The sequence below is a fragment of the Microtus ochrogaster genome, unplaced genomic scaffold (genome assembly GCF_000317375.1).
Source record: "Microtus ochrogaster isolate Prairie Vole_2 unplaced genomic scaffold, MicOch1.0 UNK2, whole genome shotgun sequence".
NCBI classification, from domain to species: Eukaryota; Metazoa; Chordata; class Mammalia; order Rodentia; family Cricetidae; genus Microtus; species Microtus ochrogaster.
In genome coordinates this window covers 21,672,661-21,694,660 of record NW_004949100.1, presented here as the reverse complement: position 1 = coordinate 21,694,660, position 22,000 = coordinate 21,672,661, and the positions used below count along the sequence as shown (strand labels likewise).

The window sequence follows — 22,000 nt, the reverse complement described above, 5'->3', positions numbered from 1 at the left end:
CTTGTAGACCAGGCTGGTCTCGAACTCACAGAGATCCGCCTGCCTCTGCCTCCCAAGTGCTGGGATTAAAGGCGTGCGCCACCACTGCCCGGCTTGCATTAGCTCTCTTTAAGTGACAGGTACCACCATCCCCAGTTTGGAAATTGTGAGTTGTGTTAGAAAAGTGCGGGGATGTGTGGATGGCAACAGTTTCATTGTCTGTGCGTGAGCACCAGAGGGAAGACTGGGTAAAACATGAGCAGCTCACTGGAAGATGACACATTTCTATTTCTCAACACAGATTCTTCCAGACGAAAGGCGTGGAGCTGAGCTTGACTACCAAAAAGCCTTTGGAAATGAATGGAAAAGGGCTGGCGGACATACGGATCCAGACAAAAACAGGCCAAATGCAGAGTTTCTTTTGGCCCACCCTAGATACCAGCTTCTCTGCAGCAGTACGTCCAGGTAGCCCGTGGGGACTCCAGCTGGAACAGGGCCCTGATATGGTAGTTCAGGAAGGCTCAGTGTTTTGTCTTTTCTGCGTTGGGGGGCTGTTTCCTTTTTGAAGGAACTGTGGGCACTTTCCTGGCACCGTGTCAGCGAGTTGAAAACAGACAGTACATTGGCAGTGTCAACATGGGTTCCTGCAGTTTTGGAAAGGTTGGCAGTACTCCACGTCATCTCAAGTGCTGGTGTTTTTAATGCTTCCAGCACGGCAAGTTCACACATAAACTTTCGTTCTTCCCATATCCCATCCTTAGGTCTTGTCCTATTTTGTTTGGCACTTAGTGTTCACAATGGTTTCTTTAGCACGCTAGCTGGGCCTCAGGCTTTGAAGCAAAGGATTGGGCCTTACGTCCCAATGTACTTTTCACTTTGTTTTAATCTCATCATTTCACCATTCCATGGTTCAGTTTTAGGCCGTTTTTCTTTTCATATATTTCCAATGCAAGCAGCTCACTGCATAAATGCTTCAGCTGGAACATTATCTCAGGAAGACAAGCTGCCTGTGGGAATTGCTTTCAAATTACTCCATTAGCTGGCCCAATTTCCTGGCTGATCTAGGTAAATTCGGAGTCACTTGAGGGTAGGGAAGGGAAGGTTCTAAGCAGCCTGCAGGTGCATACAGTTCAGATTCTTACTGCCTAGTGTGTGCAGAGAAACCCAAAGCACTTGACCAAGGGCAGCAGGATAGGAGTTCAGCCTTTCTGCAGTTCCACTTTTAGTCCACCCTCAGCCCAAACAAAGAATTCCAGAAACCAAAAATTGATTATTTTAACTGCATACCATTCTAAGCGGTGTGGTGTACATGGCTGCCTCTGCCTAGCATTCCATGCTGTATGTGTTGCCTGCCCTGAGTCATTCAGTGGCTCAGCATATAGACCACCAAGGTGTCAGTGCTTGTGACAAGTGTTCTGACTTGAAAATACCCCCAACACAGATGAATTCCATGACATGATCCTTAAAATACAAAGAGAAGCTGAGAAATGGACTTACTGAAGCTTGAAAGTACAGAAAGAGGTTCTGAAAGCGCAGGTTCATGTAACTTCCGTCACAGCTTACTGGTGTGGTTGTTAGCATCCTACAGTGTCTAATTTATGATCGTAGGTACATGTTACTTAAAGACATTGAAATAAGATCTATCTAAGGCTACTCAGGTTCAGGTATCCACTGAGGTCCTAGGATATGTCCCTAGGAAGCCACTGCAGGTGCAGGAACTGGTCTGCAGCAGGACACTAAACTCTTGACTGGCTAAAACCTGATGGGGTTCTATGACTTTTTTCCAGATCATACCTTGTTTTTCTCAGGACCCTGAATGAAAGGGTATTTTCAAAACTGAAACCAAGTTAAAAGTTCAGAGGTTTTGAAAGCATGGGAAGCTTAGTCGGACTATTATTAGAACAAGCATGGAACATACAACCACAGAGATGATCTTCTTTGGGAATGGCTATTGTGGTGTGTGTGTGTGTGTCTGTGTGTGCGTGTGTTTCTCTGTAGGTTTGGAGCCTGTCCTGGAAGTAGCTCTTGTAGACCAGGCTGGCCTCAAACTTGCAGAGATCTGCCTGCCTCTGCCTCCTGGGTGCTGGGATTAAAGGTGTGCACCACCAGCGCCCGGCAGGAATGGCTCTTGTTTAGCTCTCCTAACCACCCAACAAGCAGCTCTGCAGGAGGAGGCTAATCCCAAACTAATTGATCAGTGATGCTGGGTAGATCCTGGGAGAGGCTCTGTTCACACTAACATAGTTTCCTTACTGTGGCCTTTAGCTAATTGTTCATCCCTTTCTATTTCTTCTTAAACAGAATATGGTGCACCTGAAGATGAGGAACTCAAAACACAGCAGCCATTCATGCTCAAAAATCAGTTGCTAAGTAAGAATCCTTTCACATACCTGCTTTGTTCTGGGGTCTTGGGTGTCAGCAAATAGTGATGGCTTGCTTGATAGGGATGAAGTGTGTTTCTCCTAAGCCAGTGGCTCTCAACTTTCCTAATGCTGCAACCCTTTAATACAGTTGTGGTGATCCCCCAACCATAAAATTATTTTCACTGCTAATTCATAATTGTCATTTTGCTACTGTTATGAATCATAATGTTAATACCTGTTTTCTAATTGTTTTAGGCAACCCTAGTGAAAGGGTTCAAGACAACACACACACACCCCAATTGAGAACCACTGTTTTAGCGAGTACTGATCCCAAACTCACCCAGTTTGTGTTGGGCATTCTGATGTCCCCCTGCTTCAGACTGTGAAATAGCCTTCTAGGTGTAAGAGAGAGCAGAGTAGTAAACCACATTGTAATGTCGAATCCTACACTGTGTCCCACATGCAGAACCCTCGGTGAACTGTCAGGAGGTAGTGTGGAGGGAAAGAAAAAGGTGATAGAATGCTGGTTCCGCTGTTTGAGACATGATCCTGGTATATAAACCCAGGCTGCCTTGTACTCAATATCCTCTATAGCTCCCCCATTCTGGGACCATGATAATATCTTTTTGGTTTTTTGTTTTGAGATAAAGTCTCATAGCCGGCATGTGTTGTATAGACTGGACTTGAATTTGTGACAATCCTACCAAAAGCCTTTCAAGGTGGGATTATAGCCTGGAACTACAGGTGTATACCACCACACCCTAGCTTCATGGGAATATTAATTTATAAGGACTGAGCCAAGTTATTGTGCCAAACTGATGCATTATCTGGCAATCTCTTGGGCTGCATGTTTTTACTTATTGGTGCTAGTAATGAAACTGAGGTCTTGTGTATACAAAGTATACGCTCTACCTCAGAGGCACAATCCAGTTCTGTAGTGACATTTCATTTGGATTTTAATAAATAAAGCTTGCCTGTAAAACAGCCCCACTGGTCAGCCTTACAGACGAGGCAGTGGTAGCATACCTTTAATCCCAGTTGCCACACTAGTTGCCATAGAAACCAGGCGGTGAATGCCTTCAATCCCAGCCTTAGAAAGGATTACAAAATGGGAGGAAACCGCTCTCAGTCTCATTCTGAGATTCCTGGAGGCAGGATTGCCATTTTGAACTGAGAGGTAAGATCCAGTGGCTGGCTGTTTTGCTTTTCTGATCTTCAGGTTGAACCCCAGTTTCTCTCTGAGTTTTTATTAATTTTGCTCATCACAGTTCTACATGCATGCATACTGTAAATCCCTGCTATGGTGGTTATTAACTTTTTACCTTTTTCCTTAAAGCATTGAAGATAAAGTGCTCAAGCAAACCTGAACAGAAAGTATTAGAAAAGCAGTTGCCAGGTAAGAGCATGCCCTTCTCTGCTATCCAAGTATCCATGAAGCACTGGCTTAGGGTGAAGCTAGGTGGAATGTTAACTTTTAGTTTATGTAGACCTTCATTAGTGCTTAATCTAAAACTTTCAGCTTATCTGGAAACAGTTTTATTAAAATATGTGGGGTTTTTGTTTTGAGACATGGTCTTACTGTGTTATTCTGACTGGCCTTGAACTCAGATACCTGCCTCCCAAGTAAAAGGCATTTGTAACCATGATAGTGTCCAGCCACAGGTGTGAGGACTTGCATGCTTAGCCCCTCAAAGGAATACTTCCCATGCCCATGTATTTAAGTTCCCAGATTGAATCTTTCCACTTTGCTTGTCTAGAGATGACTTCCTGATCAGGAGAGAAGTTAGTGCTTTTAAACAACTTGGGGAGAAAAATTTTTTTTTTTTTCAAAATCCTTTAAAAAACATTTGTACTACTGGAACTGACTTAATATTAGAATCACAAATTCTTTTGGATAATACAACTGACCTTAGACTTGCACTTAGAAGAATCAATTTTTTAGCATGACACAATTCTATAAATTCTCAAGATAAACTTGAGTCACAGCTAAGTGCTGGCGGGTTAGATTTAAAGCCAGGAGCAATTGAAGAAATGGAAACATATGAGTCTGTTTGACTCCAGTAAAATATTTCCCTATTTGCCTACCAGTGCAGTAAACTCATCGATTTTATATCCATGTTCATCAGACAAAACAAGCTTGCTCATGATAACACTCGTGGAAGGCTAGTTGTACTCAAAAGAGTAATTTCCTGAACTACTATCCATTTATGTTTCTCTTTTAAATTAGCAGTTCAGTTTTTGTGACTGCTTTGTAATATATAATGACAAATTAACAGTGTGTATTAACTTCTTGTTACTCAATGTAAGGATAGTTATGCAGCTCATGGCAGGGAAGGCGCTGGTGGAAATGTGGCAGTAGTCACATCATGTCCTTACTATGGATGCAAAACTATGCTGACAGCTCGTCTGCTTCCTCCCCTTCTTGTCCTTACTCAGTCTGAGACCCAGCCCACTTCTCTAGACACAGCAGTTTTAATCAGGCACACTCAGGGTAGTAGGACTGTTGAATGGGGTCACAAACAGGAAAAGACGAGTTTTATTCTAAAATAGAGAAGATTTATTATCACAAGTTGCATAAAAACACAGCTTTTATAAAAAATGATTTTTATAGAAAAATAATTGACTACATTGTGATATTTGTAGGACACCACACTATTGCTGTACTTTCAGGTAAAGCTTCAGAGAAACTAATTTTCTTCATCGCTGTCTTTGGAAAGAAGTTCCTAGTGTGTTCTGAACAGACACAGCATTTGTTTTGCTAAGTTACCTTCCCACACCTGGTAGTCATTGTACACATCCTGATGGTGACCAGATGCTCATGCTGGGAGGGACCTCATCAACCACTGAAGTCTACGCTCTCTCCTAGAGGAAAAATAAGGCTGAGAGGTGTCCTCAAGGCCCCACTCATGGGATCTTCAGCAACCCATTAGGAAGTTATCACAAAGGCCTATATTTTTCCTCCTCGGTGGGGTGATTATTTCTGGCTACTCAGATTGAGGAAGAAATGACAAATGCTTGACATTTCGCTGTCAAGACTACTTGGGTCAAACATTGGCTCCATTTCCCAGTTTGCCAAAGAATCGACTGGCTGAGTGACTCAAGGACAGATCATGGCTGAGCTGGTTGTACACAGTCATCATTTGAGAGAAATGGATTTTCCTTTTCTTTGATAGATTCCATGACAATTCAAAAGGTAAAGGGACTGCTGTCACGTCTTCTCAAAATTCCTGTTTCAGAAATTCTGCTGTCCTACGAAAGTCCCAAGGTGAGTTGCTAAGCTGAGTTCTCCACAGTACCATGAGCCATACATGACAGATATTAAATGGAGCGGCATGTATAACATGCATCATCACATTGTCTACTCACTCTTCCCCACTTGGTTCTCATTTTAGATGCCGGGCAGAGAAATTGAACTAGGAGATGACCTACAGTCATTACAGTTTTATTCTGTGGAGAATGGAGACTGTCTACTAGTGCGATGGTAACAATCCAACCGTAAGAGTTTAGCGGCTGGAATGTTGTATATACCAGAAACAAAAACTTCGCCCTCATAAAGGATGAAGTTTTGTTGGGAAAGGACCATTTGGTTGTATATAGAATAAAGGCTTTGATTACTAGTGATTTTTCTACTCCGTCTGTTTCCACAGCTTACTGTATTCCATTATGTGGAGATGTAAATATAAATAGAAACAGCAGTCTAAACCTGAATAGTGTTAACATTTGCTGTGGGCTACTTAACTATCTGAAAAAGTTCACTACAGTGATTTGGTTGGTCGTTCGAAAAATGTCCCTTAAACTGAGGAAACATATCTCCTACTCTGTACAACATACTTTTCTCCACATTTTATCTACACTGAACCTATACTTCCACAGATTACTATACCTCCTCAAGCTTAGGTAAACATCAGGCAAGGCAGAGTATCTTCCCTACTTCCCTGTGACACTGAACCCTGAGGTGTTTACTTTTATCACACTCCAACAGTTTAGAGAATGCTGAGGTGAGACATTCAGGATATGCATTAAATGGTAAGAGAAAGCATGATACATAGGTAAATGAACATTTTTAAAAGCAAGACCCCAAACTTCAGATTACAGTATTTCCTTTTCAAGGCCAGTTTGCCCACGTCAGAGATCCACAAACTGGTATTTCCAGCACCCAGACTTTGGTATATGTGGCCCCAGCACCACACAGCATCTTTGTACGTTCTACGTTCTTACTGTCCTAATTGAGCTATGCAGAGCTATTTTATAATCATGATTGAGATTCAAATGGCATTATTACAACTTTCTGAATTTGGCCAGGTTTAAACAAAAGTGGTAATGATGAAATAATTACTGATTAGTAACAGTGATTAGGAGTTACAAATATTTTTTATAAAATAATTTGGTATTAAATAATCTTCCAATTTATAAATAAAAACTTATGCTACAATATCAGATGATTCATTAAGATCTGTGCAAACACTGGTAATATCATACTACTTATAGCTCAATATCAGCCACAGGGTCTCCTCAGACTTACAGTCCCTGGTCTTTGGGGATCACTGTACTTTTGCTTCACACTGACAAGGATCCCCACACAGCTCCTTCAGTTCCCACAGTCTGCTCAGCTCTTGTGGTGAATACTGAGGAGAAGACAGCATTCCTGTCTCACAGGTTTTCTCACACAGCCACAGGCTGTCCTGTTGAGAAACAAAATACAAGACAGAATCAAGAAACGATATGTGTGTGACACTTCAGTGTACTCTACCAGAGATTTGTGAGTGGGATGGATCCTGACTTGGGGAAAGTACCGCAGCCTTATAGTCCTGGGGCTGTGAACCCAGAAACTACAGTGTGAAGATTAAGAGTCACCTAATGCCAAACTAATCCAGAAATATACACAATCATTATATTGTCAATTAAAATAACTACATGAAGATTCTCAGAAGAGTCAGTACATGAAATTCTATAAAATGTACAGAGAGTACAGATGAACACTTTCATATTCCCTTTTAGAGAGAGGTCATAAAGCAGTGGCAGCCGTTCTGATAGGATGCTTGCAACTCTTTGTAAGTCACCTCATTTCAGTATCAAATGCTATGAGAGCAAAATTATTCTTCCTGCCACTGTGTGTAAGAACAGGCCGTCCAAGACTCCTAACTTGAGTCCCAAGTACCACACTGCTCAGCAAGCAACAACACGTATGAAGAAATGTGGAATCTGACAACACAAACCCTGAAACTCTTTTTAAACCATGATATTCTAATGGGCGTAGAGGCTGCTGGAACTAGCATGTGTCTGGAGGGAATCTGGTAATCCCTATCTCTCAAAAACACCTAGAATGAGGGGTTCACCAGTGGCAGCAGAGTGGGCCTCATGCCTTGGGTACATGAAAGAGAACAAAGCTTTCTGTCCAAGAAGCTCTTCAGTTCCAGAAGGCCCAAGGCAGTGAAGTGTTTAAAAATAATAGTGCCCCATTGAGCATGGCAAAGTGAATATCCTCTGTATGGCTCTTACAGGCCAGGGTCACAAAAAAGGATCAGCACATCAACAAGCTCCACAAGCAGCCTTTGATATGCTGAGTCTGACGCAGCAGCAGGACCCAGGCTGAACTGAATGGGTATGTACTCCTGTGTGAGTGAGAAGTGTTATGACTGAACGGCAGGCACTGCGTGTCCCGTTCACTGTACCTTCTACAGCCAGAGTCCAGAAGTCAATACAACAAATGAGGCAAAAGCCTGTTTTTCCTACCTTCAATTTTGATCTGTGCATCACCATCACCACCTCACTCCACCCTCCCTTACAAATAAAATGCTAGTAAAGTCTGTTGTAAGGAGTTGAGAGGTCTCACTGTCATGGGCCAGACTCAAGTCAACAGATTCTAAACTGTAAAACTATTAAGGAATTTCTGATCAAATCTAAAGACCTAATTCTTTTTTGTGGATAAGGAATTTCTGTTCACAGTATTTCCTTTTGGTTTAAGCTTAGACAATTATTTGAGGAATAATGAGGTAGAGTGTTGTAACTTAAGAGCATAGCTGGCATGCCAGAAGCACTGATTCTTATGTCTACGGTTGATCAACAGTATGTAAGTTCACTTGAACACCTCCAAAAGCTCAGAAGTGAAGCCAGCACCCTCATACCTGCTTACCTGGTGTCTTTTAGGTCCTATGGCTGCCATCCAAATGCCCATGCTGACATCTTCACCCTACTCATGGTCAAATGGAAACTTCTTAATGTTTTAAAGACAAAGCCATATGTACAAGAGCAAGCTAGGGATGGGATACAGGACACACAGTGAACTAATAAGCCTAAAGTGTAATGTGGATCTCATAGGTGGGACACTTGGTCCCTTAGACTGTAACCAAGTCAGAAGGAAAAAAGTGCTTCTTTGGCTTCTTCCTTTTAGCAGAAGCATTTACATTCCTCCACTTTGCAAATGAAGACTAAAAGCTGTGAAAACAGGCTCAAATAAGATAAAGACATCATGACTAGAGTCTGATAGATGGCAGGAATACATACATCCTTTAAGGAGTGATTCCTGCAGAGAAAGGACAACCATAGTAAGCTGGCTCTACAAGGACATCTCAGGACATTGGACTGGGTGAGTGATCTTATTACCTGATAGGTCTTTAATCTTCCGGAGTTGCCTGCCAGCCAGTCAACAATATCCTTGGAGATCACGTACCCTGACCCACAAGCAAAGGCAGGGTAGGCTGGGCTGGGGTATTCTAGCTCCTGCCACTTCCCAGTTCTGTCCACTGCCCAATTCAACCTGAAACTGAGATGTTACAAAGATGATGGCTGGCCACATCCTTCTACTAGATTCCTTTGACCACTACAAAGGCACAAGCTTATAGAGCAGGGGAAAATTCTTGCATCTAAGGAAAGGAATTATTTACCCAATAGTACTTTATATAGATTAGTTAGGTAAGCTCTCAGTTTCTTAATGAAAGCTAAGAGAAGCCCACCCTGTGTTTCAGTACATATTCAAATGAAACCAAACCCACCAATTTACTAATCCTGCAGTATTCCTAAAGTTGCAAAAATAATGGCTATGAAGATGTGTCATACATGGTCTAACAAAAAACATACAACAGCTTCAGGGTACCATGCCCTTCTAAAAGCACATCTTTGACTCTTGGCTGATAAGCCTAAGATTTTTTTTTTCTCTGTGTAACAGCCCTGTCTGGAACTAGCTCTCGTAGACCAGGCTGGCCTCAAACTCACAGAGATCCGCCTGCCTCTGCCTCCCGAGTGCTGGGATTAAAGGCGTGTGCCACTACCGCCTGGCTGAGATTTTTCAATAGAAAAAAAAATTACCTCTGGTTATAGTGACAGCAAACTAATCCAAAATAGTTTAACTAATAGGAAATTTCATAACATTTTTCTTGTGGAAAAATAACTTGCATATTTCATCCTAAATTAATTACACTTAGGTATACCAAAAGTCAACGTCTGTCCATGTTTCACTTACTTTCCCCACCAAAAATTAGGTCCATTTAGATTCTTCTGAGCAATTCTATTAAACACAGCTTCTAAGTCTATGTAACAGTCATCATCTGTCTTCAGCAGCAAACCGAAGCTGGTGGTTTCCACAGTCCTGTTGACAAAAAAAGGAATATGCAAGTAAGCCCCACCTCGGAAGGACATATACTATGGCTGTGCAGCTGTGCACCTTCAGTGTCTTATCCTGCACACAGAACCACAATCCAGTGCGAGTTTGAGACATCCAAAGTGTGTAGGAATGACTCCAAGGGAATTAATTTTTGTTTTGTTGGTTTTGAACACTTAATGCCATTCACACTGTGGGTCTGTTCATCCAAATAAGAAAGCAATAGACATTAGAAGATGTCTTAAAAAGGAGCCAAGACATGCTGAAGAGTTGGCTTAGAAGTCAGGACTAAGTACTGCTCTTCCATTTGTCCCACACATTTGGTTCCTGGTACCCATGTAGGGCAGCTCAGAACGGCTTGTAGCCCCAGTCCCAGAGATCTGATGCCTTCTTCTGGCCTGCAAAGGCACCTACACACACAAGGCAGACACAGAGACACATACACATGAGTAATTTTTAAAAAAAACCTTAAGATTAAAAAGAAATTGATTTTAAAGGATTATGATATAACAGATCACACCCCAGATGATTTTAAAATCTCGGTGGTTTGATGTTTCTGTATCAAAATAACAACAAAGAGGGCTGGAGAGATGGCTCAGCGGTTAAGAGCACTGACTGTTCTTCCAGAGGACCCGGGTTCAATTCCCAGCACCCACATGGCAGCTCACAACTGTCTGAAAATCCAGTTCCAGGGGATCTGACACCTTCACACCAATGCACATAAAATAAAAGATAAATCATAAAAAATTAAAAAAAAAACACAAAAATAACAATAAAGCAAATTTTAGCTACCCAACATCCACACAACCTACCATCTGTAGAAGTTCAGTAATTTTGCAGGAACATTCCGGTAAGTATCCACAACATCCACGAAGACAATGTCGTCATAGATGCTGCTCTCCTCCTGCAGTAAGGCATCTTCCACTCGTAGATCCTGTATGTGGTTTGAGAGTCTCTGGGGCCGTGAGTGAAGGCTTCGTAACAGTGCATCTCCTTCTGAAAAGGAAAGGCTGACTGCTGAAGGAAGACACTACTGCATGCTCAGGACCTAGAACTTGAAAACGTTACCAGATTCCTTCCCCAAGAATGCAGTGGAACACATGCTCATTTGGCTCTTCAGGTGGGGCAGAGTTATAGCTCACTTAGGCCTACTTGTGATAGGACATCAGAGATACTACATCCTACATGGGCACCACAGTGTTCTCTGCAGCACTGTTTGCTATGCTGGGAAACAATACAAGTAGAACCAACAAGAGTCCAACTATGCTTTACTTGCATAACAGAATACAATACCTTAAAAAGTAAGCTTCCAGGCTTTGCTTTGGAGACGGGGTGTTGCTACATAGCCCAGGATGGCTTTTGAAGTCATTTTTCTGCAGTCTCTTAAGCAGCATTTCAGGCATAAAACTTTGTACCCAGCTTGATAAGGAACTTATCAACTTGAAAACTTGACCTTTCAACATGTATCATAAAACAAAGTTAGCTACATTGAGTTTGCTTTTGCACTAGCCAACTTACCCTGAATAGTGTAGATAAAGCCACCTGCAACTCCCTCCACGCCTTCCATGAATTCATGAGGCAGTGTCCCTTCCCCAGCCTGAAAGGAATGAGAACAGAAGTGCTCCGGTATTAATGTATTACAACACAGAGCTGAATGGCCAGGATGCCTGACCTACAGCAGATACTAATGCCGTGGATTTTTATTTATTTTACTTATTTCTCTCTCTCTCTCTCCTTCCCTCCCTCCCTCTCTCTCTCTCTCTCTCCCCCCCCGTTCCTCCCTCCCTCCCTTTCTCTCTCCCTCTCCCTCATTTCCTCCTTCCTTCCCTCCCTCCCTCCCTGTTTTTTTCAAGACAGAATTTCTTTGTGTAATTATGGCTGTCCTCAAACTCAGAGACCTGCCTGACTCTGCTTCCTGAGTGCTGAGATCAAAGGTGTGCACCACCATCACCTGGCCTACTTCATTTCCCTATTCTCACTTTATGTGCATAGATACTTTGTATGTATGTTCAACACCTGAACCTGCATGAAGTGAGTGCCTTAGGATGTCAGAGGAGAATGTCACACCATGAGGCTAGAGGCACTATGAGGGCACTGGAACCCAGCGTAGGTTTTCTGAAAGTGTGGTGGACTGAATAAGAATGCATCCCCACCCATAGGCTCATATATTTGAGTATTTGGCGCTCAATTGGTGGGACTGTTTGGAAAGGGTTAGGTAGGAGGTGTGTTACTAGGGCGGGCTTGGAGATTTCAAAGTCATTCCCAGTTAGCTCTCTGCCTCGAGCTTATGGATCAAAATGCAAGCTCTCGACTACTGTTTCAGCACCAAGCAAGCCCTGTTGCCAGGCTCCACACCATGGTGGTCATGGACTCTGACCACTTGGAATCATGAACCCCAAATTAAACACTTCCTTTATAAGACGCCTTGGTCTTGCCTTATCACGGCAACAAAAAAATAATGAAGATAAGCAGCAAGCACTCTTAACCACTAAACCACCCCAGCCCCTTATGCCATGGATTTAAAGCATCAAGATGACTCTGGCCCGGTGCTCAAAATTCCAACTTAAAGATAAATAAATGTTCTTATACACACAACCACAACAGTACAAAACTCATCTTTGTTTACATCTAACTTTATCAATTTAAAAACATTAAAGAATTATTACTTTTTTACAAAAATTCTTGTAAATCTGCTAAGATCTTAGTGTATTTGAGAATTCAGGGACCATGTAGAGAAAAACTTTAAACCACCATCTGTTCTCAGCTGGGCAAGGCCAAGTGGATCATTTGTCTTTATATTTAAACCCAATCTTCAACTTAAAATAAGGAAACTTATTTTCTTAGCATAACAAATCAAAGTCTATGGAATTTTGATATAGCCTAGGGATTTTTAGGTTTCACAAATGGAAGGTGGCATGATATTTAAGGCATTTGTCCTGAAAATAATAAAAGTTATGATTCCTTCCATAAAATTCTCTATCTTAAATAAATAATGGATAAAATACTGTACATGGCCAACAAGGATGAGGGTGTGTAACATGTAACTTTGTGGGTCCATTTATTTAATATATTTTCTTTTCTTTTAAACATTTTAAAATTACATTTACTTATTTACTTGTGGATGTGTATGTACAGTTGAATCGAGGGCAGCAGGCTTGGCATCCCATGCCTTTACCTTCTGAGGGACCTGCCAGTCCTTATTTTCTCCCTGATTATGGATGTGATGGAATAATTGTGTCTTCTTTTCAGTGGGTGTGCAAATAATACTTTCTGAATAAGTAATAAATCACACGACACTCATTTCAAATCCAGAAATTACTTCATGTGAGCAGGGCTAATATTCAAGAGATTATTGAATATTGAAATGCCAAGTGTCTTCCTGGTCATCAGACAAGTACCAACAGGGGCTGTGCAGCAGTCTGCACCACCACCACAGCAGGCTTCTTGCTCACTAAGTCTGTCTATACCTTTACTACGCCATGTCTGAGAAATTTACCTAACTTGGATTTGCTTTAAATCTGAGGAAAATCTGACTAAAGGAGAAATGTGACTCAGAAACCCCACCCAGAGTTGCTTCAAAATAAAACAAATACAAGTACTCCCTCCCTCCCTCACTTTAAAGATGCCCAGGCTGGCCCCGGTCTCTGGGCTAAAGCTTCAGCTTGAAAAGGAGTTGGGACCCCAGGTACAGGACACTGTGCTCAGCTCAATATTTTGGTAGATAGTATTTTAACTAACATTTTGCTATCAAGGTAAGATGGCCAACTATGGAAGATGTGTTTCTTTTCTTCCTTTCTTAGTCTGTAGCCAGCTGGTCTCAAGTTCAGGGCAATCCTGCTGCTTCAGCCTCCTGAGTGCTGAGAACACAGGTATAAACTACTATACTTAGCTATGAACAAATGTTTCTAAAAATGCTCACTAAAAATCTATCAAGAAATAAAATACCAAACTTTAAAATATACCAATCTTAAGGCAAAACTACATTATTCATTAATATTGGAGTTACAGGAACATGCAACTCAAGCTGTTCACCTTCACTATGGTGAAGTGGCTCAGCAACACTTTCTACTGTGTATATATTCAAAACCCCTGTACGACACTGCCTAGGATAAAAGTAAATTCCAAACTTTATAATGCATGTAAGACAGTTAATATTTCTAACCAACCCAAAGAAATGAAAAAGAGCTTACTGTAATGACTCTAAGAACACCCCCTCCGTCATTCACTGTCACTCTGTGTAGGTTTCTGGACAAGAGGCCATGGAGATCTTGGCTTTCCCACACGATTGTACCTTCAAAGCTCTTTGGGGGAGGGGGGTGGAATAATAGATCAATTTGTTTATTCTTGCCACTTAGGTTCTAAGGAAATATTTATGTAAAACTTTAGAAAGAATGTCATCCCCTGCCCCCTGAAACACATCAGTTTAATTTTTAAGCCACAACTTGAATATTTCATTGTTAGTATGATAATGTATGTCCTCGGCTATTTCTTCTGGACACATAGAAAACAGTTCATGGTGTTGGCAGATGCTGTCTGGCTGTTCCTGCTGTCTCAATTTCCTAATGTTGCTACACCTTTTAGAGCTGTTCTTTCTAATGTGGTGTAACATGCCAGTTCTTTCTAATGTGGTATAACATACAGTTGTTTGCTGACCAAATGGCTACTATAACATAAGAATGTTTTGGTATAAATGTCTCTTTCCCACTATACTTAAAATAAATTCCCAGAGGTGAAATTACTGAAAAATGTAAAGTGTGTTTATGCATTTATTTTGGTACAAACTGTCACATTGCTTTTGAATACCATTTTTTATTAATTTATAAGGTCATTAGCAAAGTCTGAGAATGCCAACTGCATTGAACTCTTTCTGCTATAAAACTTAGAAAAAAAGTAAAAAGCTCAAGTTTATCTGGTAGGTTTTTAACACATGACTATTTAATATTTACCAAGCCATGGCTATACATTGAACATTAGAAATAAAAACAGAATAGCTCTTATCTTTAAATACTATCAACATGTCACCACAGGCTCACAAATGAAAAACAACACTTGGCAAAAATTAGGGTGCAGAAAGAACTTCAAATTACCACAAAAGCAGAGAAGTCTTGAAGTAGAAAAGTGGACAGCAACAACACAACACCTTCAGAATCATAAGCATCTCACAGGCTGTAGCACCAGGCTGAGGAGAGGAGGGATCTAAGGTAGAGCAGATACTTCTCTGCCCACCATGGTGACAAACCCTGTCCTCTGCCTGGAAGTGGGGAAGATTCCCAGGAAACTGCCTGTAGGTTGATCTAATTCCTCTTCTACAGAAGAGGAAATTATGCCCCTCACTGAGAAAAGCTTAAGAGTGAGGTTTAAGTAGTGATCTTTATTGGCAGTCTCGGGAGTGTCAGAGTATGATCAAAATATCCCACAACAGACTTTTCTTTTACGATTCCTTAGATAAGTAAGACATTTAACTTTCAAAATACCTACTGTTTCTAAGACTTAATACTACCCTTTGTCACTGAGACAGTCACACAGTTCTCAACTTTAAGTTAACCATGGCAACAGGCACTTTTAAAAACCATGGCTAAGAAGTTCTCTTGGTGTAACTGCAAAATTTAGTGCAAGCTTTGTTGGTGCTGCTGCTTCCACACTGTAGAGCTGACGTGTACAACAGAGCACACACCTACAAAAGCAACCCTGGTCTTCACTCTAGCCATACCTCTGGTAAGATGAACTGCTCCACAGGCTTGTACCATAGCTTGTTCACCTGTATGCCACAGCTTGGAGGACTAAATCGAGCGACGAAAAGGGCCTCCTGCAAGATGGATAGGGAAGGGCGGAGAACCAGACAATTTTCCTGTTATATATGTTAATGCAACAGATCTTCAGACACTGTGTAGCTTTGTCAGTAAATTCACACAGCCACCAATCACACTCACTGTGGTTTCAACAACTTTCAGGTATTTACTTTTTATGATTTATTTTTATTTTATGTACATTGGTGTTTTGACATGTGTGTCTGTATGAGGCTATCAGACCCTCTGGAACTGGAGTTAGAGACAGTTGTGAGCTGCCATGTGGGTGCTGTGAATTGAACCTGGGTCCTCTGAAAGAGAAGCCAGTGCTCTTAGCCACTTGAGCCATCTCTCCAGCCCTACTTTTTGTTTTAAAATGTATTTATTTTATGGTTTTTTTTTTGTTTTTTTTTTTTTTGTTTTAGTTTTTTGAGGTAGGGTTTCTCTGTAGCTTTGGAGCCTGTCCTGGAACTAGCTCTTACAGACCAGGTTGGCCTTGAACTCAGGGATCCGCCTGCCTCTGCCTCCCGGCCTCCACGGGTGTTTTACCTGCACGTATGTTTATGTACCACATATATGCCTTGTACACACAGAATGCAGAAGAGGGCATCAGATTCCCTAAAACTGAGTTTATAGATAGACAGTTGTGAGCCATCATGTGGGTGTTGGAAACTGAATTCAGATCCTCTGCAAGAATAACAAGCACTCTACTGCCCCATCGAGATTTTCTAGTGCTGTTGCCATGGTCACTAGATTACTATACTACCTGTTTTACTGCTCTAGGGATTCAGCTGACAGCCCTTCGCAATCTAGGTAAGCACTGCCCTACCTGCAGCGGGCACAGCCCTCTTTTAAGACAGTGTCTTGCTAAGTTGCTAAGATACTTTTGATCCTCCTGCCTCAGCTTCCCAAGCAGCTGGGATTTGGTTTGCCACCAGTCCTGAATGAAATTATTAAGATAAACTATGATTTAAAGATTATATATTTATACAGGCTTTAAAAACCTACCTTGACATGAAATGTATTAAAGAAAATGAGTGTTTTCACTAAATTGAACCAACATATTTTAATATATATAATATATATTCAATAATATTTATATATTTAATATCCCCCATATATACGCAAGAACAAAATGAAAGTTCACAGATCTCTATGGAAAACCAATGTACATGGGAATCCTTCAAAAGGACTTTCAGACACACAAACCACAACAGGGAAGAGAAGAGGACGGCTCTTAGGATGTGCACTGTTTTTCTTTGTGCTTTCCCATGTCTTTCAGGCAAATGCTAGGTAAGTACTCTACCACTGAGCTACACTGCAGCCCTTCCATAAAATCTTTTTTTTTTTTAAACTTTTACCACAGTAATAAGACTGCTACAATCCAGTAACTGGATAAAGCAATTCCCACTGAAATCATGACTATAATGTGTCTTCTTTCTCTTAAATTTATGTCTATCAACATATTAACAAACCAGATATTCTTTTTTTAAAAAAAGATTTATTTAGGTATATGGGTGTTTTGTCTACATGTACATTTGCACACCAGAGGAGTGCAAGAGGCATCAGATAGGGCTACAGTTATAGATGGTTGTGAGCCACCATGTGGGTGCTAGAAATTGAACTCAGGATTTCTGGTAAGAGCAGCTAGTGCTCTTAACCAATGAGCCATCTCTCCAGCCCCATTTTATTATTTTTTAAGACAATTATTTGATTATGGTTGCCCTTATACTTATGATCTTCAAGCTCAGCTTCCCTAGTGCTGGAGTCTGTGGATGGTGCCAGCATTCCTGGACGGAAAGAAAGACAACTCAGGAACACTGCAGCAGAGCCAGAGCATGTGGGAGAATGCTGTGAAGCGCTGTCCTCCGGACATGACATGACTGTTGCACACAAAACTCACAACAGTGCTTATTACTGACACAAGACCTGCACAAGATCAAGTCAGTTAAAGATTCTATCACAAGAGTGGGGGTGGGGCTAGAGCTGGAGAGATGGCTCAGCAGATAAAAGCACTGATTGCTCTTCCAGAAGACCTGGATTCAGTTCCCAGCAACCATGTGGTGGCTCACAACCATCTATAATAGGATCTGATGTCCTCTTCTGGCATGCAGGTATATCTGCAGAGTACTCACACATAAAATATAAATAATAATAATAATAAAAAGATTCTATCATAGGACAGGGAGGAGGTTATGAGGTTCCTTTAACTGTGGAACTACTGGAAGTTGATAGCTGTGAGGGAGACTCATTTTTCTTTTGAACAATGACCACTGGTAGGTTCTCCACGGTCCACCATGGTCCCCCAGCGGATGGCCCCAAGCCCATGTTCACATAATCAGCACTAACTGGACTCAGTGGGCATAGGAAGGAAGAGAGAGAGGAAAGAGGATCTAGCTATATCACCCTGTCTGGCCTGGAAATAGCTTTATTGACTAGATGGGCCTTGAACTTGTGGAAATCCTCCTACCTGACTCCTGAACACTGGCACTACAGTTCTGTGCTTGACCTTGTTTGACTTCAACAAAACTTCAACCAACTAAACAGTCAACAAAAATTGAAAAGGAGCTTCTAGTAATAGCAGCCCAATTATTATCTATAGATAACAATGATGAACCCTGGAAAAACATAAAAACATCTTAGCCAGATATGATGATACCCACCTGCAACCCAACACTTAGGAGGCTAAGACAAGAGGATTTCAAGTTTAAGGGCAACCTGGGCTGTCCCACCTCAAAAACAAAAACAGACCAGTGAGCAACAACACAAAGAGGTGAATGAAACTGGAATTCAAACACGTAAAACGTGGAAGAGAATCAAACCATGGGAAAAAGGGAAACTGGGTCTATTCTATCTTCCCTTAGTGTTCTTCATTAAAGATACAATTCTATACCAACTTAAAAAAAAATCAGAGGACACAGGATAAAAACAGTTACAAGGAAAACTCACAAGCAAGGAAAGTTCTCACACATACATACAGAGGTGGGGGAGGGAAAGGAAAGGAGAAGGAGAGGGGAGGAAGGGTGAGCTTTAATTTCTTCCCATAAATCCTGCCCAATCTGAGACTGATCCATGAAACACACATTGGAAGCAGAACCCAGGCAGCCCAAGTAAGAGCAAAAAGAGCCAAGCAGGATTTGAACTGTTGTCCACTGCAAGAACAGTTTAGAATCCTCCAGCCAACTTAACTGCTTGCTACTGCAAAACATGAAGAGAGAAATGGATTCTCGTTGAACTATGTATTGAGAGGTCTCACAATAGATCATTCAGAGTATCTAGTTACTAGTTGCTAGGCATAAAAGAAAAACCTATGTCAACAGAAAAGACAATACTACCAAGGCAGAAACCCACAAGGCTTAGAGTAAGCAAACAGACATCAAAAAAAAAAAAAAAAGAAAGAAAGGAAAGGAAAGGAACACTATCAGTTAACAAAGTAATAGGTTTCCATATGGTGTTTTCATACATATTTCATTTTGGCTTATTATCTACCCTCTTATCTCCCTAGTCCTACAGTAGCATTTAGCTCTCCCACTGTTATGAAATATTCCTTTACACTGTGTGAAGATGAGTCACTGTGACTGGTTTAATAAAAAGCCAATAGGCAGGATTTTGGGGGCAGAGAGAACGCTGGGCAAAAGGGAGGAGACACCAGGGATGTAGAGCAAGCAACATGAGCATTACAAAGTAAAGGAAACCAAGTCACATAAAAGAACGCAGATTAAAAGACATGGGTTACTTTAAGTTATAAGAGCTAGTTAGAAACAAACCTACGCTATCGGCCAAGCTTTCATATATAATTAGACTCCATGTGGTTAACGTTTCTGATCCAGTTTGAACTGATTTTTTGTGCAAGGTAAAAGATATGGATTTAATTTTATTCTTTTGCAGGTGGCCATACAATTAGCATCATTTTTGAAAAGACTGTCTTCTCTTCAGCTCATGTTTCTGACACCTTTGTTAATGAAGCTATGGGGAATTTAGGTTTGGCATTCCTAATCTAGTCCAACTTTTCCTTTTGCACATATAATTCATCTATCTATGGTAATCTCTCCCCAAGCCAGCACTACAATGCAACATATTTAACTTCAACCAATACAGGAAGAAAGATGGGAGTCACCCAACCATGGAGAAGGTTCAGTCTTTACATCTACTTAGGACAACAAGGAAAAGTTTCTAAAGAAGAAAAATTGGAAAAATCCTGGACATGCCAATACACACCTCCTGCTCTGCCTGATACAACTTGACTGTGATGTTCCTCTGAAAACCAACGTCATTGGCATCATAGAACACTCCAAGACTGGTAATCACGATTGGGTAGAGAACTCGGAAGCTCACACTGACAACTTGGTCTTCAGAGAGTCTGGATGAGGAAGTATCTTCAGGGAAGTTGAAGGCCTCGATTTCTTGATTCAAAACTAAATAAGCAACAAGAATAGGGTATTACGTCATCAGATAAAATCCAGACTTCTGCACACACACATGTGCAAACACATACAGCATCCCATAGGCAAATACTTAATGTAAGTCAACTGCAAGGTATCTATACGGAAGGCCTGGATAAACACTATTAAACATTATTAAAGTACTTAGTATAGTAAAAGTGATTAGAAAATTTGATCTTTCCCTGCAACTTTTAAAAATGCTACTTCCTATTAAGCAATTTGAAAGTTTATGGTATGTATGGAAACCACTGCGGTATAGGAGTAAATGAAATCCCTTTGAACAACACTGAGAAACTTCTATAAAATATTTATGTTATTAATCCCAGCACTCGGGAGGCAGAGGCAGGCGGATCTCTGTGAGTTCGAGACCAGCCTGGTCTACAGAGCTAGTTCCAGGACAGGCTCCAAACCCACAGAGAAACCCTGTCTCGAAAAAACAAAAAAAAAAAACAAAAAACAAAAAACAAAAAAAAAGAAGAAGAAAAAAAAATATTTATGGCAGATAAGTAAATCAAGCGGACTCTGAGCACCTACTCTACACTGCCCATCACATCTACACACACCACTTCCCTTTTGGGAAGAGCATTATGTCACTTACCAGGTAAGACTCTATAGCCATAAGGGACACTGAGTAAGCGTCCCCAAATCACAAAAAGTGATGCAATTGGGAATCAGACCCATGTTTCATGATTCACAAGTCAGAGCTCTTTTTATATCAGTTCCCTGAACTGTCTTTTTTTTTTTTTTTTTTCTCCAGAGCTGGGAACTGAACCTGGGCTTCACTCATGTTAAACAAGTACTATACCAGAGAGCCAATATCTCCAGCCAATAATTCTTTTTCAAGTAACTTTTCTAATTACAATAAAAGGATCAGGATAGATTAGATAATACGGCTTATTTGTCAAAAATTGTTTGAGAAATACAAAACCTACTTTAAAGACAAAGTTCTCTGTAGTTTTTAAACCCTGCTGATGACCCAACCAGGTAAAATCGATGTGTGTACACACATGTACAGACTGTAGCCAGTCTCTACATTGCTATCAGGGCTGTGAGTCCAATTCAGTGGTGAAGCTGACCTGCCCAGTACACACAAGGCCGTGGGGTTGATTCTTGACACTGCAGAGCTCACTGAAAACCACTGGATCCCACTCCTCAAAATAACACAATTAACACGAAATTTTGCTTTGACAGAATTTACGAAGTTCGCTGATATTCTTAGAAAGACAGCCCTGATTTACAGAGACTAGAATATAGCCCTATCTTGTACATATTTAGGGCCCTCACTTTAGTCCCTAGAAGGTATCTTAAAAAGATCTTCAATAAAATGGAGATTAACAGGAAATGCTGCCTCCTTGTTAATAGACATGAGATGGAGAGGGCAAAAAGGGACAGAATTTTTTTGCCAGGAGCTAGAGAGCACTGTCAGCATCCAGACTGGATGACAGCAAGTTTTTCTCTTTAGTATATTCAGGAGACAAAAGGCATCCAAAGTAGAAAGAAGCATGTCTATTAAAAACAGGAGGTCAAGTCATTCCTAGACTTTCTTTACCTTAAACAAATGTACCTTAAGTTCAAGCTACCTGGAGCAGGAAATCTTGTTGCTTTGACAGCAGCCATTAATCAAACCTTCTAGACATACTGCAGCAGGATTAACGTTCATGACCTTTAGATACTGAAATAACCCAAATGCTCAGGGGGTAATAAGTACATTAAACAGTGCAGTTTTAAAAACTATGTATTAAATGATGAAAGTGTCCTATTAATGGAGCATTTACCCCTCCACTATCAATAAGCAATTAAGATGGTAAGTTCCAGGTACCAAGTGCTGGGGAT

The 22,000-nt window shown here is 41.0% G+C and overlaps 2 protein-coding genes across 6 annotated transcripts in view; one reads left to right on the top strand and one right to left on the bottom strand.

Moving 5' to 3' along the window:
- Tbce (tubulin folding cofactor E) overlaps positions 1 to 5,962 on the top strand; it is a 40,510-nt gene extending 34,548 nt beyond the window's left edge. For 2 of the 4 annotated variants that reach the window (XM_005365429.2, XM_026788339.1), the window contains exons 13-17: positions 281 to 434; positions 2,281 to 2,349; positions 3,679 to 3,738; positions 5,516 to 5,607; positions 5,735 to 5,962. In XM_005365429.2, coding sequence (XP_005365486.1) covers positions 281 to 434; positions 2,281 to 2,349; positions 3,679 to 3,738; positions 5,516 to 5,607; positions 5,735 to 5,827 — 468 coding nt within the window. In that variant the 3' untranslated portion in view covers positions 5,828 to 5,962. Of the gene's footprint in view, positions 1 to 280; positions 448 to 2,280; positions 2,350 to 3,678; positions 3,739 to 5,515; positions 5,608 to 5,734 lie in introns of those variants that run through there. The other 2 variants (XR_003378517.1, XR_003378518.1) reach the window with 2 other exon arrangements.
- A 745-nt stretch (positions 5,963 to 6,707) lies between these two features.
- B3galnt2 (beta-1,3-N-acetylgalactosaminyltransferase 2) overlaps positions 6,708 to 22,000 on the bottom strand; it is a 32,799-nt gene continuing 17,506 nt past the window's right edge. The window contains exons 4-12 of one of the 2 annotated variants that reach the window (XM_005365430.3): positions 19,944 to 20,140; positions 15,650 to 15,745; positions 14,130 to 14,240; positions 11,458 to 11,536; positions 10,752 to 10,935; positions 9,802 to 9,927; positions 8,946 to 9,105; positions 8,476 to 8,532; positions 6,708 to 7,024 (exon numbers count right to left, since the gene is read on the bottom strand). In XM_005365430.3, the coding sequence (XP_005365487.1) occupies positions 6,884 to 7,024; positions 8,476 to 8,532; positions 8,946 to 9,105; positions 9,802 to 9,927; positions 10,752 to 10,935; positions 11,458 to 11,536; positions 14,130 to 14,240; positions 15,650 to 15,745; positions 19,944 to 20,140 (1,151 nt within the window). In that variant the 3' untranslated portion in view covers positions 6,708 to 6,883. Of the gene's footprint in view, positions 7,025 to 8,474; positions 8,536 to 8,945; positions 9,106 to 9,801; positions 9,928 to 10,751; positions 10,936 to 11,457; positions 11,537 to 14,129; positions 14,241 to 15,649; positions 15,746 to 19,943; positions 20,141 to 22,000 lie in introns of those variants that run through there. The other variant, XM_026788340.1, reaches the window with a different exon arrangement.